Source organism: Netta rufina (genome assembly GCF_964035555.1).
Source record: "Netta rufina genome assembly, chromosome: 4".
NCBI lineage: Eukaryota > Metazoa > Chordata > Aves > Anseriformes > Anatidae > Netta > Netta rufina.
The window spans coordinates 50472493-50486511 of record NC_140127.1 but is presented as its reverse complement, the minus strand read 5'-3'; the positions used below and the strand labels follow the sequence as shown (position 1 = coordinate 50486511).

The window sequence follows — 14019 nt, the reverse complement described above, 5'->3', positions numbered from 1 at the left end:
GCTACTGGTGCCACCCAGCACCCTGCAGAGATGCCCAAGCTGGCTGTGGGAACAGGAGCTGTGGAGTCAGGATGGTAAGTGCCATGCTCACGTCAGTCACCCCAAGAGACAGGCAGTGTTGGCTCAGGCATGCCAGCAGCGCAGGGCTGTGCCTCTTCGGAGACCTGCACTTCTACTGATGTGCCCTGGGTGAGGTGGACACAAAAGCTCAGCAATCTCTTCCACACCCTCCAGCCCGTGGTGGGGCCCTTGTGAATATGTACCCTATGGGCAGCATCTGGCTGCCCTGAGTTCATACCTCACGACCATGAGTGCAAACACATGTGCTACTGAGTGAGTAGTATTAAAATAGGTTATTTAAAAAGTTTTGCTAGTCTGTGCTACTGCTAAGTTTGAATATCTGAAAGGCAGAAAGTGGCTTTTTCTTTTCTTTTAAGCTTTTTGCTGCGCTCAGAATAGCGCCACAAAAGGTAAAAGAAAAGTCAAAAGGACTATTAATTCTACCCCAAAGTATATTCACCAGCAGAGGGTTGGCCACTAACATACACTGCATATTCCATAGCTCCACAAGAATAGAAGAGCCTGAAACTCCTTTTCACAGAGCTTCTGGACTGCAAAATCTTCAATATTGAAGTGTTGTTTCCATTTTCCTTATGTCTGTCAGCACAATTCTTACCATCTGGAGTTAGTTTAGCAGAAAGGTGTGGATGTATATTTGTCTTTCAATCCACTCAATAAAATGTGACACATTGCTGTAAACTCCTGGTCCCAAAACCTTGGAAAAGCAGACAGAGCCCCAAGACGTTAAACCAAACAAAGTCCAGCGCCCTGCAGGTTGCTCACATACAAGTGGTCCTCCGCTGTCACCCTGCAATATCAAAGAAAAAAAAAGTCTATAGGGGCTCCAGGTAGCCAGCAGTCATATGTTAAAGCTATGTCAGTTTCTAGAGTGATTTGCCTTTAGTAAGTAGCTAAACTTTAATCAGCTGTTAAGACTGGCTGCTCTACTAATCTATGTAGCAGCAGCATTCACTATTACTGGTATTTATTCCCCAATATAACCGTACAAAAATGTATCTGCAAATGGTTTATACTAATTTTAAGATGTTAGACTACTATTTAGCTAATACAGATAAGCCTTAGACTGTTTAAGCAGCATTTCATTACCACAAACTGAAGTTGATTTCGGATTCACAGAATCAGAGGCATTGAGGTTGGGACTCCTGGAAGTCATCTGGTCCAACCTCCCTGCTCAAGCAGGACCACCTACTGGTTACACCAGTAATAATAAAAGTTGGGTTAAAATGTGTAAATAGATTGTTGTCATTTTTATAGTAGATGAAGTATGCTGTACCCAATTAATGTCACAGAGCTTTGATTTCTAAAAGCCTTTCTAGCTGTGAGTTTCTCCTTAGAGAGAGGCTTACCATGCAGGAGTCCACAGTGCCAGACTCATAGCCGGCACACAGCATCCTGCTGGTGATGGTTTTCATGTCAAAGTACGACTGGCATTGTTTTAAGGAAATGATGCGAACTTCTCCTTCCTGAAGCTTGAAAGGCACTGAAAAACAGAATTAAGCATTAAACTATATACCTATGAACACACAAATATTTATCTATGATGGATCTTTGAGGCAGAGGAGAGAGTCAACTCATCACTCCATGGCAGGATCCTTGGTAGCAAGCATTTTGATTTGGGTAAATTTGACTTAGTGTATCAGGGAATCAGATTTCAAAGGTTATTGGAATTATTTTAGCATATCCAGGACTTCTTCCTACTGTGAACAGCTGAGAGAGCTCAGATTCAAAGGAAATCTGTTAAATTGAGGGTATAAAGCATGAAACCCTGTGTAGCCATGATGGTTTTTGCAGCTTCATAACATAAAATCTTTAAAAGCAAAGCTGAAACCATATTAGAGAGCAAAGAAACTTTTCCCACTTACCAGCGATACAAAAGCGTTCCGTGTTATTTTTTTCCCTGCATTTACCTAAAAGATAGTTTTAGGTGGGTAGATCTGATTGTAAACAGCATATTCCTCACCAATGTAATACTGTTTTTGCCAATTGTATGACCAGGCCACCAGGGGTGGAGCAGTACTTTTAGGAAGATTTCATTCTCCAATGTACAGAAAAGCACCCTTCCCTTATAATTGCTATAATAGAGAAGGGAGAAACACAATGGACAGAGCATAACAGTGTTGGGGCCAGGACACTTTGGATACGATGCATGCAGGATCATTTTGGCAAAACAAATATTTACATAACATAAATGTTTTTGTTATGGGACCCAAGGATTTCAGTGGCAACAGAGCATGAAAACCAGCAACATTTCTGTTCAGAGAAACCAAAACAACACTTCTGATTATGCCCACATGGAACAAATCATGCCACAAGCCTAAAATGTGACACAGAGCATTGACTCAAGAAAATGTTCATTCGACCTATATGCAATTGCTTTCTATGCCTTCAGCTTTCACTGCACTAAGAATGTTATTCCACAGCAATGAGCTCATGCAGGTTTTACCTCAGTACAGTCCTAAATACAACCTGGGTACAACTATAACCAATTCAGGTCGTTTTCTTGATAGGAGTTTCTAGATCCTTTGCATTTAAAAAATAAATAATTAATTAAATTAAACTACTTGTCTAAATACAGATTTAGGAACATAAATTTAGACTACTGATTTGAAAAACCTAGTCTAGTAACAGCTGGCTTTCCTCCACGAGTAGTTACAGTTCCTTAGCATTTAATAAAGTCCGGCATTTGTATAAATGGATAAAGCACTGCAATGGGGTCACTTATTGGATTAACCCAGTAGGTAGTTAATGTGGTTTACCACGATTGCCAAAAGTATTCATCTTACTTTTGTTGCCCATGTGTCCCCAGCCTGTGATGTAGCAGTAGGTATCTGGCTGCACCAACTGTTCCTTGCTGGGCAGACAGACAGGTCTTACATAGCTTGTTTCGTTGATATCTTCATCTAGTTCTACAATGCTGATATCATAGTCCACGACTGCTCTGTTGTAGCGCGGATGCAGGATAATTGTCTTCACTAGTCGGGTCTGCATGAAACTTGAGGGATGATCAAGATTGCTTATCCCAAACACTACTTTCCAAACAGCTGCGTTTTCTCTCCTTTGTTTAAAAGGAAAAAGAAAAAAAAAAAAGAGTATTTTTTTAGTTTAAATGTCTGAGTGTTTTTCTCTGACTCCTTTTATATGCTATTTTACAAATTTTTTCATGTACAAATGCTATAAGAAAACAAATACTTAGGCATCAGTACTGACAAAAAAAAAAAAAAAAAAAGACAATGTTTTCCATTCCGTTCCTGCCTGCTACAGAAATAATTCAAGCTCACAGCCTAAGATATGAAAACACCCATTATTTGCCACATTAAATGCCAAAGGTTCTCAAAATCATCCCTCAGATCCTGCCCAAGTTCTTAGGTGCTCACTGGTGGGCATGTTCCAGTTTTTCTGGGGTGACAGTATTGTTTAGTAGTATGCTGCTCACAGCAGTAATTTAAGCTGAAGTCCCAAAGGAGTCTCAAAGATACCATTCAATTATGAAAAATAAATCTCTTTTACGATGGCCATGTGAAAAGTCTATTTTTTATTGGGCATCTGTGTGTGCCAAGCATACTCCCTATGCCCAAGCTTAAAGGTTACTCTGTCTCTTACACAGAACTGTTTAAGACTCATGCAAATATCCATGATCACAAAAAAAAAAAAAAATATTATATATAAGTCGATAGGCTATTAGTAGGAAAAATGAACTAGGGTCTATTAAGTCACATAAGAAAACATTAGAAGTTTAGAGAATCTGGATCACAGCTAGTGGTAAGCCATGGGTTCCTAATCAGTCTGTGATTCTAAAAAATGAAAAAGAAAAGTCTCTTTTTTGGAATTGATGTAACTAAGCTCCTTCGAAGAGACTGAGGCTTAGTCAGAGCAATCTGAATGAAAACATCCAGAATTTCAGCTTTTTCACAGTATTCAACAGAATTGTCATTCCTATAATTTGGAAAGAGATTCAATTGCTAAATAAAGACTGTTTTTATCTACGAGTTCCATGAGAATTCTGGTATTTCAAACTATAATGGTCTTTCTACCATCATGACCAATTTGTGATTTATTCTATGATGTTTCAAGTTGAAGTGCTAGGAATATTCACATCCTATTGTGTTTATGGGCATTGAAAAAGAGTATTTCTCGGAGCAATGAGAAGTCACAGACAGAATGTATTATCTTACTACAGTCAAGAAAAAAACTTCAATTTCTTGGATGCTTTGGTGTAAAGCATTTCAAATTGACCTGGACAAAACTATACTAATAAGACCAGCAAAGGACTATTCTTAATGCAGTTCCTTTCCATTTGTAACTTTATAGATATTCATGGCTATTTGCATTAATATTGTCTGCTGCATTACTGATGTATAGTCCTCATGGTTTGGATCCCAGACTTCACAAAATATTTTTTGTCTAACGCACCAGAGCACATTTTGTCTAATGCCTCCAGTTCCCTCAGTCACTCCTCATAACTCGTTTTCTAGTCCGTCTTCACCAGCTTTATTGCTCTTCTCTGAACACACTTGAGCAAGTCAATATCCATTGACAGGCCCAAAACTGAGCACAACATTCAAGATGCAGTCTCACCAGTGCATGTACAAGGGGACAAGTCCTGCCGGCCACATTATTGCTGATGTAGGCTAGGATGCCACAGGCCTTGCTGACCACCTGTGCCCACTGCCAGGTCATCTCTGGCTGGCTGCTGACCAGTGTCCCCAGGTCCTTTTCAGCCTAGCAGCTTTCCATCCACTCTTCCCCAAGCCCGTACCTCTGCATGGGACTGCTGTGACCCAAGTGCAGCAGCTGGCACTGAGCCTTGTTGAACGCCATGCTGTGACCCATCAATCCAGCCTATCCAAAGCCCTCTGCTTTCCTACCCTCAAGCAGATAACACTCCCACCCAGTTTGGTGTCATCTTCAAACCTAAAGATGGGTGCACTTGATCCCCTCATCCAGTTCATTGATAAAAATGCTAAACAAAACTGGCCCTAAAATTGAGTCCTAGAAGCACCACTGGTGACATGTATTACTCTGAGATCATACAGCCCAACTTTTAATTGAGATCACCAAAGTTCTTCCAAAAGTAGAGGAATATGCCAGACCCTGTTTAGCTGCAGCGATCTCTCCTGTGTTATTGCCTCTAGAATCTCCATAAATAGCCTCACAACTTGAGATACTCACACTGTTGCCTTTCTGACTTGTCTTCTGGCTTTGGACACAAAAGCCACAAACCAGAATTTACCCTAACCACAATTTATATCAAGAGCCAGGAGAAAAAAAAAGAAAATAAATATCAGTCAAGAAAAAACAAAGTACATCATCTTTTCTCATGCTTACCACAGAATTTCTACTGGCTTATTAAACAGAAAGAAAGATGTTTAGCATAGTACAAAAATTTCCAGTGAGAAAGTATCAGTTTTAAGCAGGACTAAGTACTGGTGACAACCACCTAACAAAAGAGTACTTGCTAACTATAGCAGAAAACACACATTTCAATTGTATTTAGGAACATGATTAAACAACTCCAGTACCAGAGAAAAAAAAAATACGGTAATGCACTTTCCTCTAAAGTCCGTGGTTCTTTAAAAAGAAATACTGGTTACCAAAAAGCTAACAATGACTAAGATAATTCCTACGCCACAAAAACCTCTGTTCTCCAGAGCATCCGCCATGGGACCTCATGAAGCAATCAATAGTGGTTAATACTGACTGATTAATACTACTGATTGATAATCATAATGAAGCCGTGGGGAGTTTATAATCAGAAAATAGAGTGAAATTCATTATATCAATTGCACAGTGATTAAATATTCATGTTTTATTTTTAATGGCCACAGCATTTTTCCAGACATTTCTATGCTGATGACCAAAATTGTAAGTTGTACAAGAGCTATGGAATTCAAGTTTTGATCTTTTCTTGGTTTCCTGATGAAAGTCAGCATATCTTTGTTTACATTTCATCAGTAAAGATAGCAATAATAAAGCATGTCAAAACCTAACTTGATGCTGGTTTACACCATTTATTCTATCTCATAGTCTCTAACAGCAGGTCTATGTGACTTCATCTGCAAAGATCATCAGTTGCTGCCAGTGTATTTGGTAGTGGAGTTGGTAAACCTCAAGTTACATTTAATTTGTATATGAACAGCAAAATTGTCTGAGCTCCTCTCACCCTTCGAAGCAGTGCGCTACCGTCAAGACCCATCTCTTTGCAATCAGAACACAGCCACATATGTGTCCACTCGGCTCACTCTGCAGAGAGCACTGCCACGGCCACCGGCCTGGGCGACTGGTCCTGCCACCCAGGATCCTTTTGTTCATGCGCGCGGCTGGGCGACGGCCACAGTCTGGTGAGAAACAGATGCAGAAGGGAGTTACTCCTTACCAGACACACAGCATGCAAGACCTGGAAGAAAACTGGACACAGAGGACTATTAACAGAGTCATGAAATTACACTGAACAATAAAATAACTGAAGTCATCAATAACCACACGTTAATATCAAACACATTGAGCCATTCTAGTTCTTCCTTTCCATAGAAGGACTTGCTCTTCTGAGATTAATTTTGACCTGCTTAGACTAAAATATCAACCAAGCTAAGCTTGTAAAGTTGACTTTCTTGAAGGAACAGTTACCTGGCTGCCCTTGGGAAGGCTTCCCGATTTCATGTCTTTGTCTTTTTGTTAACTGCCAATGTGCTTGTGCTATTTTGTACTATCCATAACAAATGCTTCTGGAAAATTAGCCCAGCAATAATGAGCACTTGCTTAAGCAAGTAATTCTTACTGTGTTCACCCCCAAAACTTCAGAGGGCAAGGGGTTTTACATGTTCTTAAAGCAACATATGTCAGAAGCAAACACCTTTAACAGGCTCCTGAGAAGTGTCATTCTCTGGTAAGAGTAATAAATATTTTGATTACTTTCGCAAATTTAGGTCATGCTTTGTGATTAATTCTCCCCATGCCAAGCAAATTCATAACACATATGTTCTTCAGCAAAACTCTCCTTACCTGTAGAACATGATTTTATTCAAGATGAAGATTTTATGCCATTTTCAAATTACTTAAATCTGCACAATCTGCTGTCTCTGCAGATTGTTCTGTAGCTTTCTACTTTAGGTTCCCTTGAGATTCACAGCTAAACAGATCAAAGCTTCAGGTCCCAGGTATGCAGCCTACTGACCCCTCTGTTGGAAAAGGAAGTTTTTAGCAGGAAATTTTTTCAGATTAATTTTTGGAACCTGACTGATGACAAAATTCATAATTCATGTGGGAGCTGGACTGGGCTACTGCAATAGACAACCTCAGTGTCAAAAATAAGAAAAGCTGTTGAAATTGAACAGAGAAGGGGAAAAAAAAAATACAAAACTGGAGGTTGCAGAGGTCCAGTCAAATGTCAGAATGAGTCCACACAAAGCATCTGTATTTGTTAAGGTATATTTAACATATCTTTATAAACAGCTTTGTCTATTTTTTTCAGAAATATGCACTTCTCTTACCTTCTTTAGTGCAAAGGAGAGCCACTTTGCTTCTGCTTCGACATATCTGCCTAAATATTGAAACAAGAACATCATAAAAATCTCAACTAATTCATATAATTTTGGGTGATTTGGATATCAGCACAGGTATTGTATCCACTGTTTTGAATGAGCTCTTAAAAATCCCCCAAACCGTAAAAAGAAAAACAAAGAGCTTCTCATGCCAGATGACTTCCAGTGTCTTTCTGTCAACAGTTCAAAATATTAGTTCAGCTTTACAATGTGTTTCATGAGCAGGTGCTACATATTTTGCAGACGACCTTGCTGTCTGGGCACTGATCCAGCCCTGAGCTCGGCTGGGATGTACAGTCTGTCAAGCCTTAATTTATGGCACCTGAAAGCACAGAGATTGCTGTTCTCTGCATCCTTACAGCCAAAGGATGGGGTTTTCTTTGAAATATATATGATTAAAATTTTTGCCCAAAAAGTTTTGGTATTTTGATGAAATCCCAGGAAGCAAGTATTAAGATAAATAAATAAATACATAAATAAATCCCATTTAAATTTTTAAGATGAAAAAGCAAGGAAGTGACTCTTTGTCAAAGGAGGGGAAATCCTTGCTAAAACTGAGAGTGCTGTTGCTCAGTTCTCTGGCTGCCTATTCACATGACCTTTTAATTCATACCATATATGCATATGTGCTTTTTAGAGGCAGATTCAGAGCAGAATTAGACTGTATATCTGGATTACATATTCCCCAGGTTATTATTTGAAGTAATCTCAGTAGGTGGGCTGTTTCTTTAAAGTTGCAACTATTTAAAAAGAGGCTCAATTCGATTTTAGGTCATAGATATAAATGTGGGCACAACATCTAAGTGCCAACCACCGAAGTCTCAGGCCTTGATCACTGATTTGACCAGACCTCTGCTCCATTCACATGCTGTGCAGATCAGTCTACTTTCTGTACTTCTTCAGCCTGAAAACACAGCACATAAATTTTTGTGCCTGGAGATATATGACTAATTTCAGGAACGGTGCTTGGCTTTGAACAATTTTTGGGGGTATTTACACTGCATAAAAATATACAGAATATAATTTAGATCAGCCACACTCATGAGAATAAATTACTACCCCCACACACACACTGAGAAGTTTATTTGATGTGACCTCACTATGGGTGAGACTACATCTTTTGCCATTCTATCTTGTAGCTCAGAGGCTCCAACACATCTCTTCTCACGTATTTCCTAGCAGACCACTTTCAAATACAGCAAAGCCTCTTGAAAGTCCTTTATACCTTAGTGACCAAACAGAATATGATTTTGGACCTGCCTCTACATCTTTTCACAACCTAAGATGTTTATTCTTGATTTAATCTGGAGAAAAGCATTTAGATAGAATCATAGAAGGTTGATTGAAAGGTTGGAAAAGACCTCCAAGATCATCTGGTCCAATCATCCCCCTACTACCAATGTCACCCACCAAACCATGTCCCTCAGCACCATGTCCAACCTTTCATTGAACACCCCCAGGGACGGTGATTCCACCACCTCTCTGGGCAACCCGTCCCAATGTTTGACCACTCTTTCTGAGAGGAAATTTCTCCTAATTTTCAACCTGAACCTCCTCTGATGCAACTTGAGGCAAATCCCTCTTATCCTGTCTCTGGTTTTCTGTGAGAAGAGGCCAACCCCCAGCTCCCCACACCTTCCTTTCAGGTAGTTGTAGAGAGCAATAAAGTCTCCCCTGAGACTCCTCTTCTCCAGACTATACTACCCCAGTTCCCTCAGCCACTCCTCACAGGACTTGTGTTCCAGGCCCTGTACCAGCTTCGTAGCCCTGCTCCAGGGCCTCAATGTCCTTCGTGTAGTGAGGGGCCCAAAGATGAATACATTTCTCAAGGTGCAGCCTCACCAGAGCAGAGTACAGGGGGATGATCACCTCCCTGCTCCTGCTGCCTACACTACTCCTGATACAGGCCAGGATGCCATTGGCATTCTTGGCCACCTGAACGCACTGCTGGCTGATGTTCAGCCGAGCATCAACCAACACCCCCAGATCCTTTTCCTTTGCACAGTTTTCCAGAACCTGGAAGCTGGATACTATTAGGCTAGTGGCAAAATACAGTGAGAAAGGAAAACATGTAAAAACAGAAGTATCAGGCTCCATCTTGTAATGTCCCTTTTTCTAGATGAAGGGATAAAAATGAATTTAAATGAATGAGGAACTTATTACTATGGAACAGAACTAGCACAAAATTGAGCTGTTGGAAAGCAAGAGTATGCACTTGTAGACGCAATCTTTTTAGTACTGTTCTGCTGAAGGAATCAGCCATTATGAAAAGCTTTCCTGCAGACAACAATGGAAAATAAAAAAATCTAGGTGTATTCCTCAGATTTTCTTCTTCACACATATATTGTACCTCTGCCCTCTGCATTTAGCCAAGTCAGTCTTCTGTTGTGAAACACAAGAATGTTCTGTTGAAGAGAGTTATGAAATCTCCTTCTGTCCATTTGAAAGAGGAGTAGGGAAACAATCTGTTTTTTGAAGATGGATTAGATAGCTCTCCCATTTTTTGTCACGAATGTTTACGTTAATTGACTCTTTAGACTCAAAAGTCACGCTATGAATGTTTCAACCACAACTGAGGCCTGGCTTCTTGTTACCAACTACATGTTTAGTAGGGCTAGTTAAAAGAAAATTACCACTGTATAAGGCTAGAGAAGCTGCTAAGTAAGCTTACTGTAAGAGGATACTGTTCTGCTGAAAAATCTGTGATCTCTCCAAATGTAGTGACTACCTACAACAGCAAAATAAATCTAATTTACCTATCACTTACCCATTCACTAGAAGTGCGTGTAAAGTTGATGCATTCTTATTCTTCCAGTCTGGGTGCAGATTCAGCCACTTTTGGTGCTGTATTTCCTCATCTTCTAATACAATTTCTGTTGTAGGTGGTCCTCTGAAACAAATAAAAGACATTCATAGACTTCCTATTAAATTCCTATGTTTCAATTATGAAAGGAAGAGGCCCTAATACATCCTGTTCACTAGCAAAACATAGAGTAGAGTGTTACGTGAAAGCCACGTGTAACAGAACCATAGTTAGGGGAATTATATCACCCCAAGAAGCCAGGCCAGCTAATGTACTACTGTCACTCGCATTGTATTTTCTGATAAAAAACAGAATCGGAATCAGGAACAGCAAGAGGTTTCTGGTGGAATTCACTATACAGCATACATTGAAATGTTTCTACATTTTTCTGACTCCCTAAGTACAGCAAATAGATCTTCATTTGTGGAAGAGGAAAAAGTAAAAAATATTTCCTTGCATTCCTGTCTTTGGAAATCCAATCAGATATAACAGTAAAGAGCAATCTGAATTTTGTTAATAATACTTTGAACTATCTCTAAGTCCAAGCTGTTTGACTTTGTAAGTAAAACAAGATTACAGGTGATGATGTCAAACCTGGCCTTCTGCAGCAAATTAACAGGAATACGAAAGCAAGTTAGAATGACTCCACCAGGAGATGTTTTCACACTTCCGCTTTCTCAGTTTAGGTGTTGCCTGATAAACCACTGAAGAGACTGTTTTAGTAAATCTCAACTGCCAAATGGAAAAAAAAATGTATTTTTGAAATGGCTGTACAAGTCACACAACTTTCTAGCACAGAAACAGCCACGATTAGCTATCAATCCCTGACAATTAGAAGGGCTTCCAAGGGCTGCTCCCCTGAACACTAGTTACGGGCCAAATTCTAAGCACTGGTTTGTGGAAAAGAGAACGAGAGATGTTCAGAAAAACTGAAATGTCCTAAAAGTCACCTTTGAACTCAAGTCTCTCATGACAGTACCTAGCAATGCCAGCCAGATTATTAGTTTGTCTAACAGTCTATTTTTTCTAACATTACCTGTATTTGTTTTAAAATATTTACCAAAGTATGGTATCCTTTACCAGCTGATTACATAAATTAACAAATATCAAAGAATTAAGATTTATGGTAAAGTTGTCAGTGCAACCACATGGAAATGTTTTCAACAGGACTGAAATAATTAACTAGGCTCTGAGATCCCACCCATGGGTCTTGCCTGTTACATGACTTATTTTTCAGAGCCTTCTCTGGGCATTATTAAGCAACCTCATTCCATGAGCTACTATCCAGAATGTGCAACCAGACAGTAACAAGTATTTTTAAAGTCTGTACTTTTTCTCATTGAGAGAAAGCTATTTTTGCAGCAAACATCTTTTTTCCATCATTGCTTGCTTATGGAAAACACATAAAGCTCCCCCCCCTTCATTTCCAACAGTTGCTTAATTTCCACTCTTTCTCCCACCAGACAAACACAAGCTTACTTTTCTCTTAAGATGACACATACAGAGATATTTTATATAGCTGTAAACAAGTGTCTGACCTATAGAATATGTAACTCAAAAAAGAACAAATATTGTTACCATCTGATGGATCCAAATCTATATTATCCAAACTACCATATTATTTTGTTGAAAGCTACAGCTCATGATGCTATAACCATTATTAAACATAGACTCATTTCTAAACTAGGACAACAACCTACAAGATACTTAAGCCTGTATGAAATTTTATAGTTATTAATATAATACATTTTATTTAATAAAATTAAATGGCTATGCTTTTTTTCCCTTGGTAGTCAGAGCCTGATGTAACACACTCAGAACCAATATGCCCTAATTTACATTTTCAGAATTCCTTCTAAAGTTTTTATCCCATCCCTCCTAGATCTGAAGCACAAAATTTGTTCTGTGGGCATGCTCTAAAGGGAAGATTCAGTTTTCAGTGAATACTGCCACTTCATCTCATCGGGTATAATTTCTTCATAGGAATATTTTCTTTTACTGAGTTTCTTAGAGACTCCAACAATGTTTTAAGTTATTAATGAATGATTTAGAACAAAATAGGGATATAGCTACTAATTACTCTAATACATAAACCTAAATCAGCTTTCTTTCCAAATAGAGGTTGAAATTAGCTGTCTTTCCAAATTTTTATTTTAATAGCTTTCTGAAGTTGACCTAAATTGATTCAGTCTGCACAAAAATCATGTGTGTGGCCATATTTAATATCTCTCAAGTTTTCAAACAAGCCAAATAAGGAACCTTTTTCATCAGCTTTTCAGAAAGCTCTTTCAATTCTTTGCAAAATTTTCTCTTTTTTCCTCTTTTGTTTACGCAGAATAGCTTTTTTTTTTTTTTTTCCAGAAACATGGTGCTGATTTAACACTAACACTTTTAATTATTACCTACATTGCAACAATAAGCAAAATTGAAACCGTATTTTTGTGACTGAAAGCGTATTTATGTAGAATGCAGTGTGAGGTTTGGGGGCCCCTCAGTTCAGGAAGGGTATTCAGAAACTGGAGAGGGCCCTGCGATGGCTTCCGAAGTATCTAGGGGCCTGTGACACTGATGCACAAGGAGGTACTGAAGGAACTGGTCTTGTGAAGATAAAGCTAAGAGCCACCTCAATGGCAACTTACAACTACCTGAAGAGGAGTTAAAGGGTGATGGGATCAAACTTTTCTCAGTAGTGCCACATAGTAAAACATGGGTAACAGCCTGGAGTGGCAGCTTTGGAGATTGATAGCAGATGAAAGGAAATACTTTTCCACCAGGAAGGCAGGGCAGACCTGGAAAACACAGGCTGTGTCAGTCTCTCAAGGTTTTCTAGACTTGGCTAAACAGAGAAGTGACTAAGCTGATCCAGTGTTGGTAACAGTTCTGCTTCAAGTGGGAGACAGACTAGGTGATCTCCAGATGTCATACAACTGGGATTGTATGATTCTGATGCACTGTAGTGGATAGTACCTATGCTGAAGATCTTGATCCCAAAAGATAGTGACAGTTACTAGCAAAGGTTTTACCACACATTGGAGTATAACATTACAGCACAGTAACTGATATAATTATATCACTTAAATCAGGCTTTAGTGATACCTGCAAACACAAGACATTCATATCACAGTAATGGTAATGCAGACCTTTTAAGTCTGCATTGGACCTTTTAAGGATCTTTGGACCAGATCCTCCACCAAACTTTCAAGATAAATCAAAAATCCTACCTGAATCCGTGTAACGTTCTAAAATCTCATGGTGATGTTGTGATGGAAGCATTTGGGTACTGAAACACTTCACAAGGTCTTTGTTGTTTTTTGTTTGTTTTCTTTTTTGTTGTTATTAGTTGTGATTTTTTTTTATTTTTATTTTATTTTTTTTTTTTTTTAGGACTGATGGTGTTCTAAGAATCTATTACTTTACAGACAACAAAAAATTTAACTGTCAGTCCCATATGGGTATTGAATATCTGTAGCAAATCTTTATATTCTTTATATTCTAAAGAACTATAATAAAACTTCTAAACTTTCAACCATTCCGACCTAGCACAGTGAACACTCTTCAGGGTGCCTGTAGTCTTAGTCTACAGACTTCTCCAAGGCC

The 14019-nt window shown here is 38.9% G+C and overlaps 1 protein-coding gene across 1 annotated transcript in view; it reads right to left on the bottom strand.

Moving 5' to 3' along the window:
• Positions 1-685: 685 nt before the first annotated feature.
• The window catches only part of CORIN (corin, serine peptidase), a gene marked incomplete at both ends in the record, with an annotated part of 129314 nt that continues 115980 nt past the window's right edge, over positions 686-14019 (bottom strand). The window contains 6 exons of the mRNA XM_084286071.1: positions 686-868; positions 1428-1561; positions 2865-3136; positions 6242-6416; positions 7569-7618; positions 10387-10509. Coding sequence (XP_084142197.1) covers positions 686-868; positions 1428-1561; positions 2865-3136; positions 6242-6416; positions 7569-7618; positions 10387-10509 — 937 coding nt within the window. The remainder of the gene's footprint in view (positions 869-1427; positions 1562-2864; positions 3137-6241; positions 6417-7568; positions 7619-10386; positions 10510-14019) is intronic.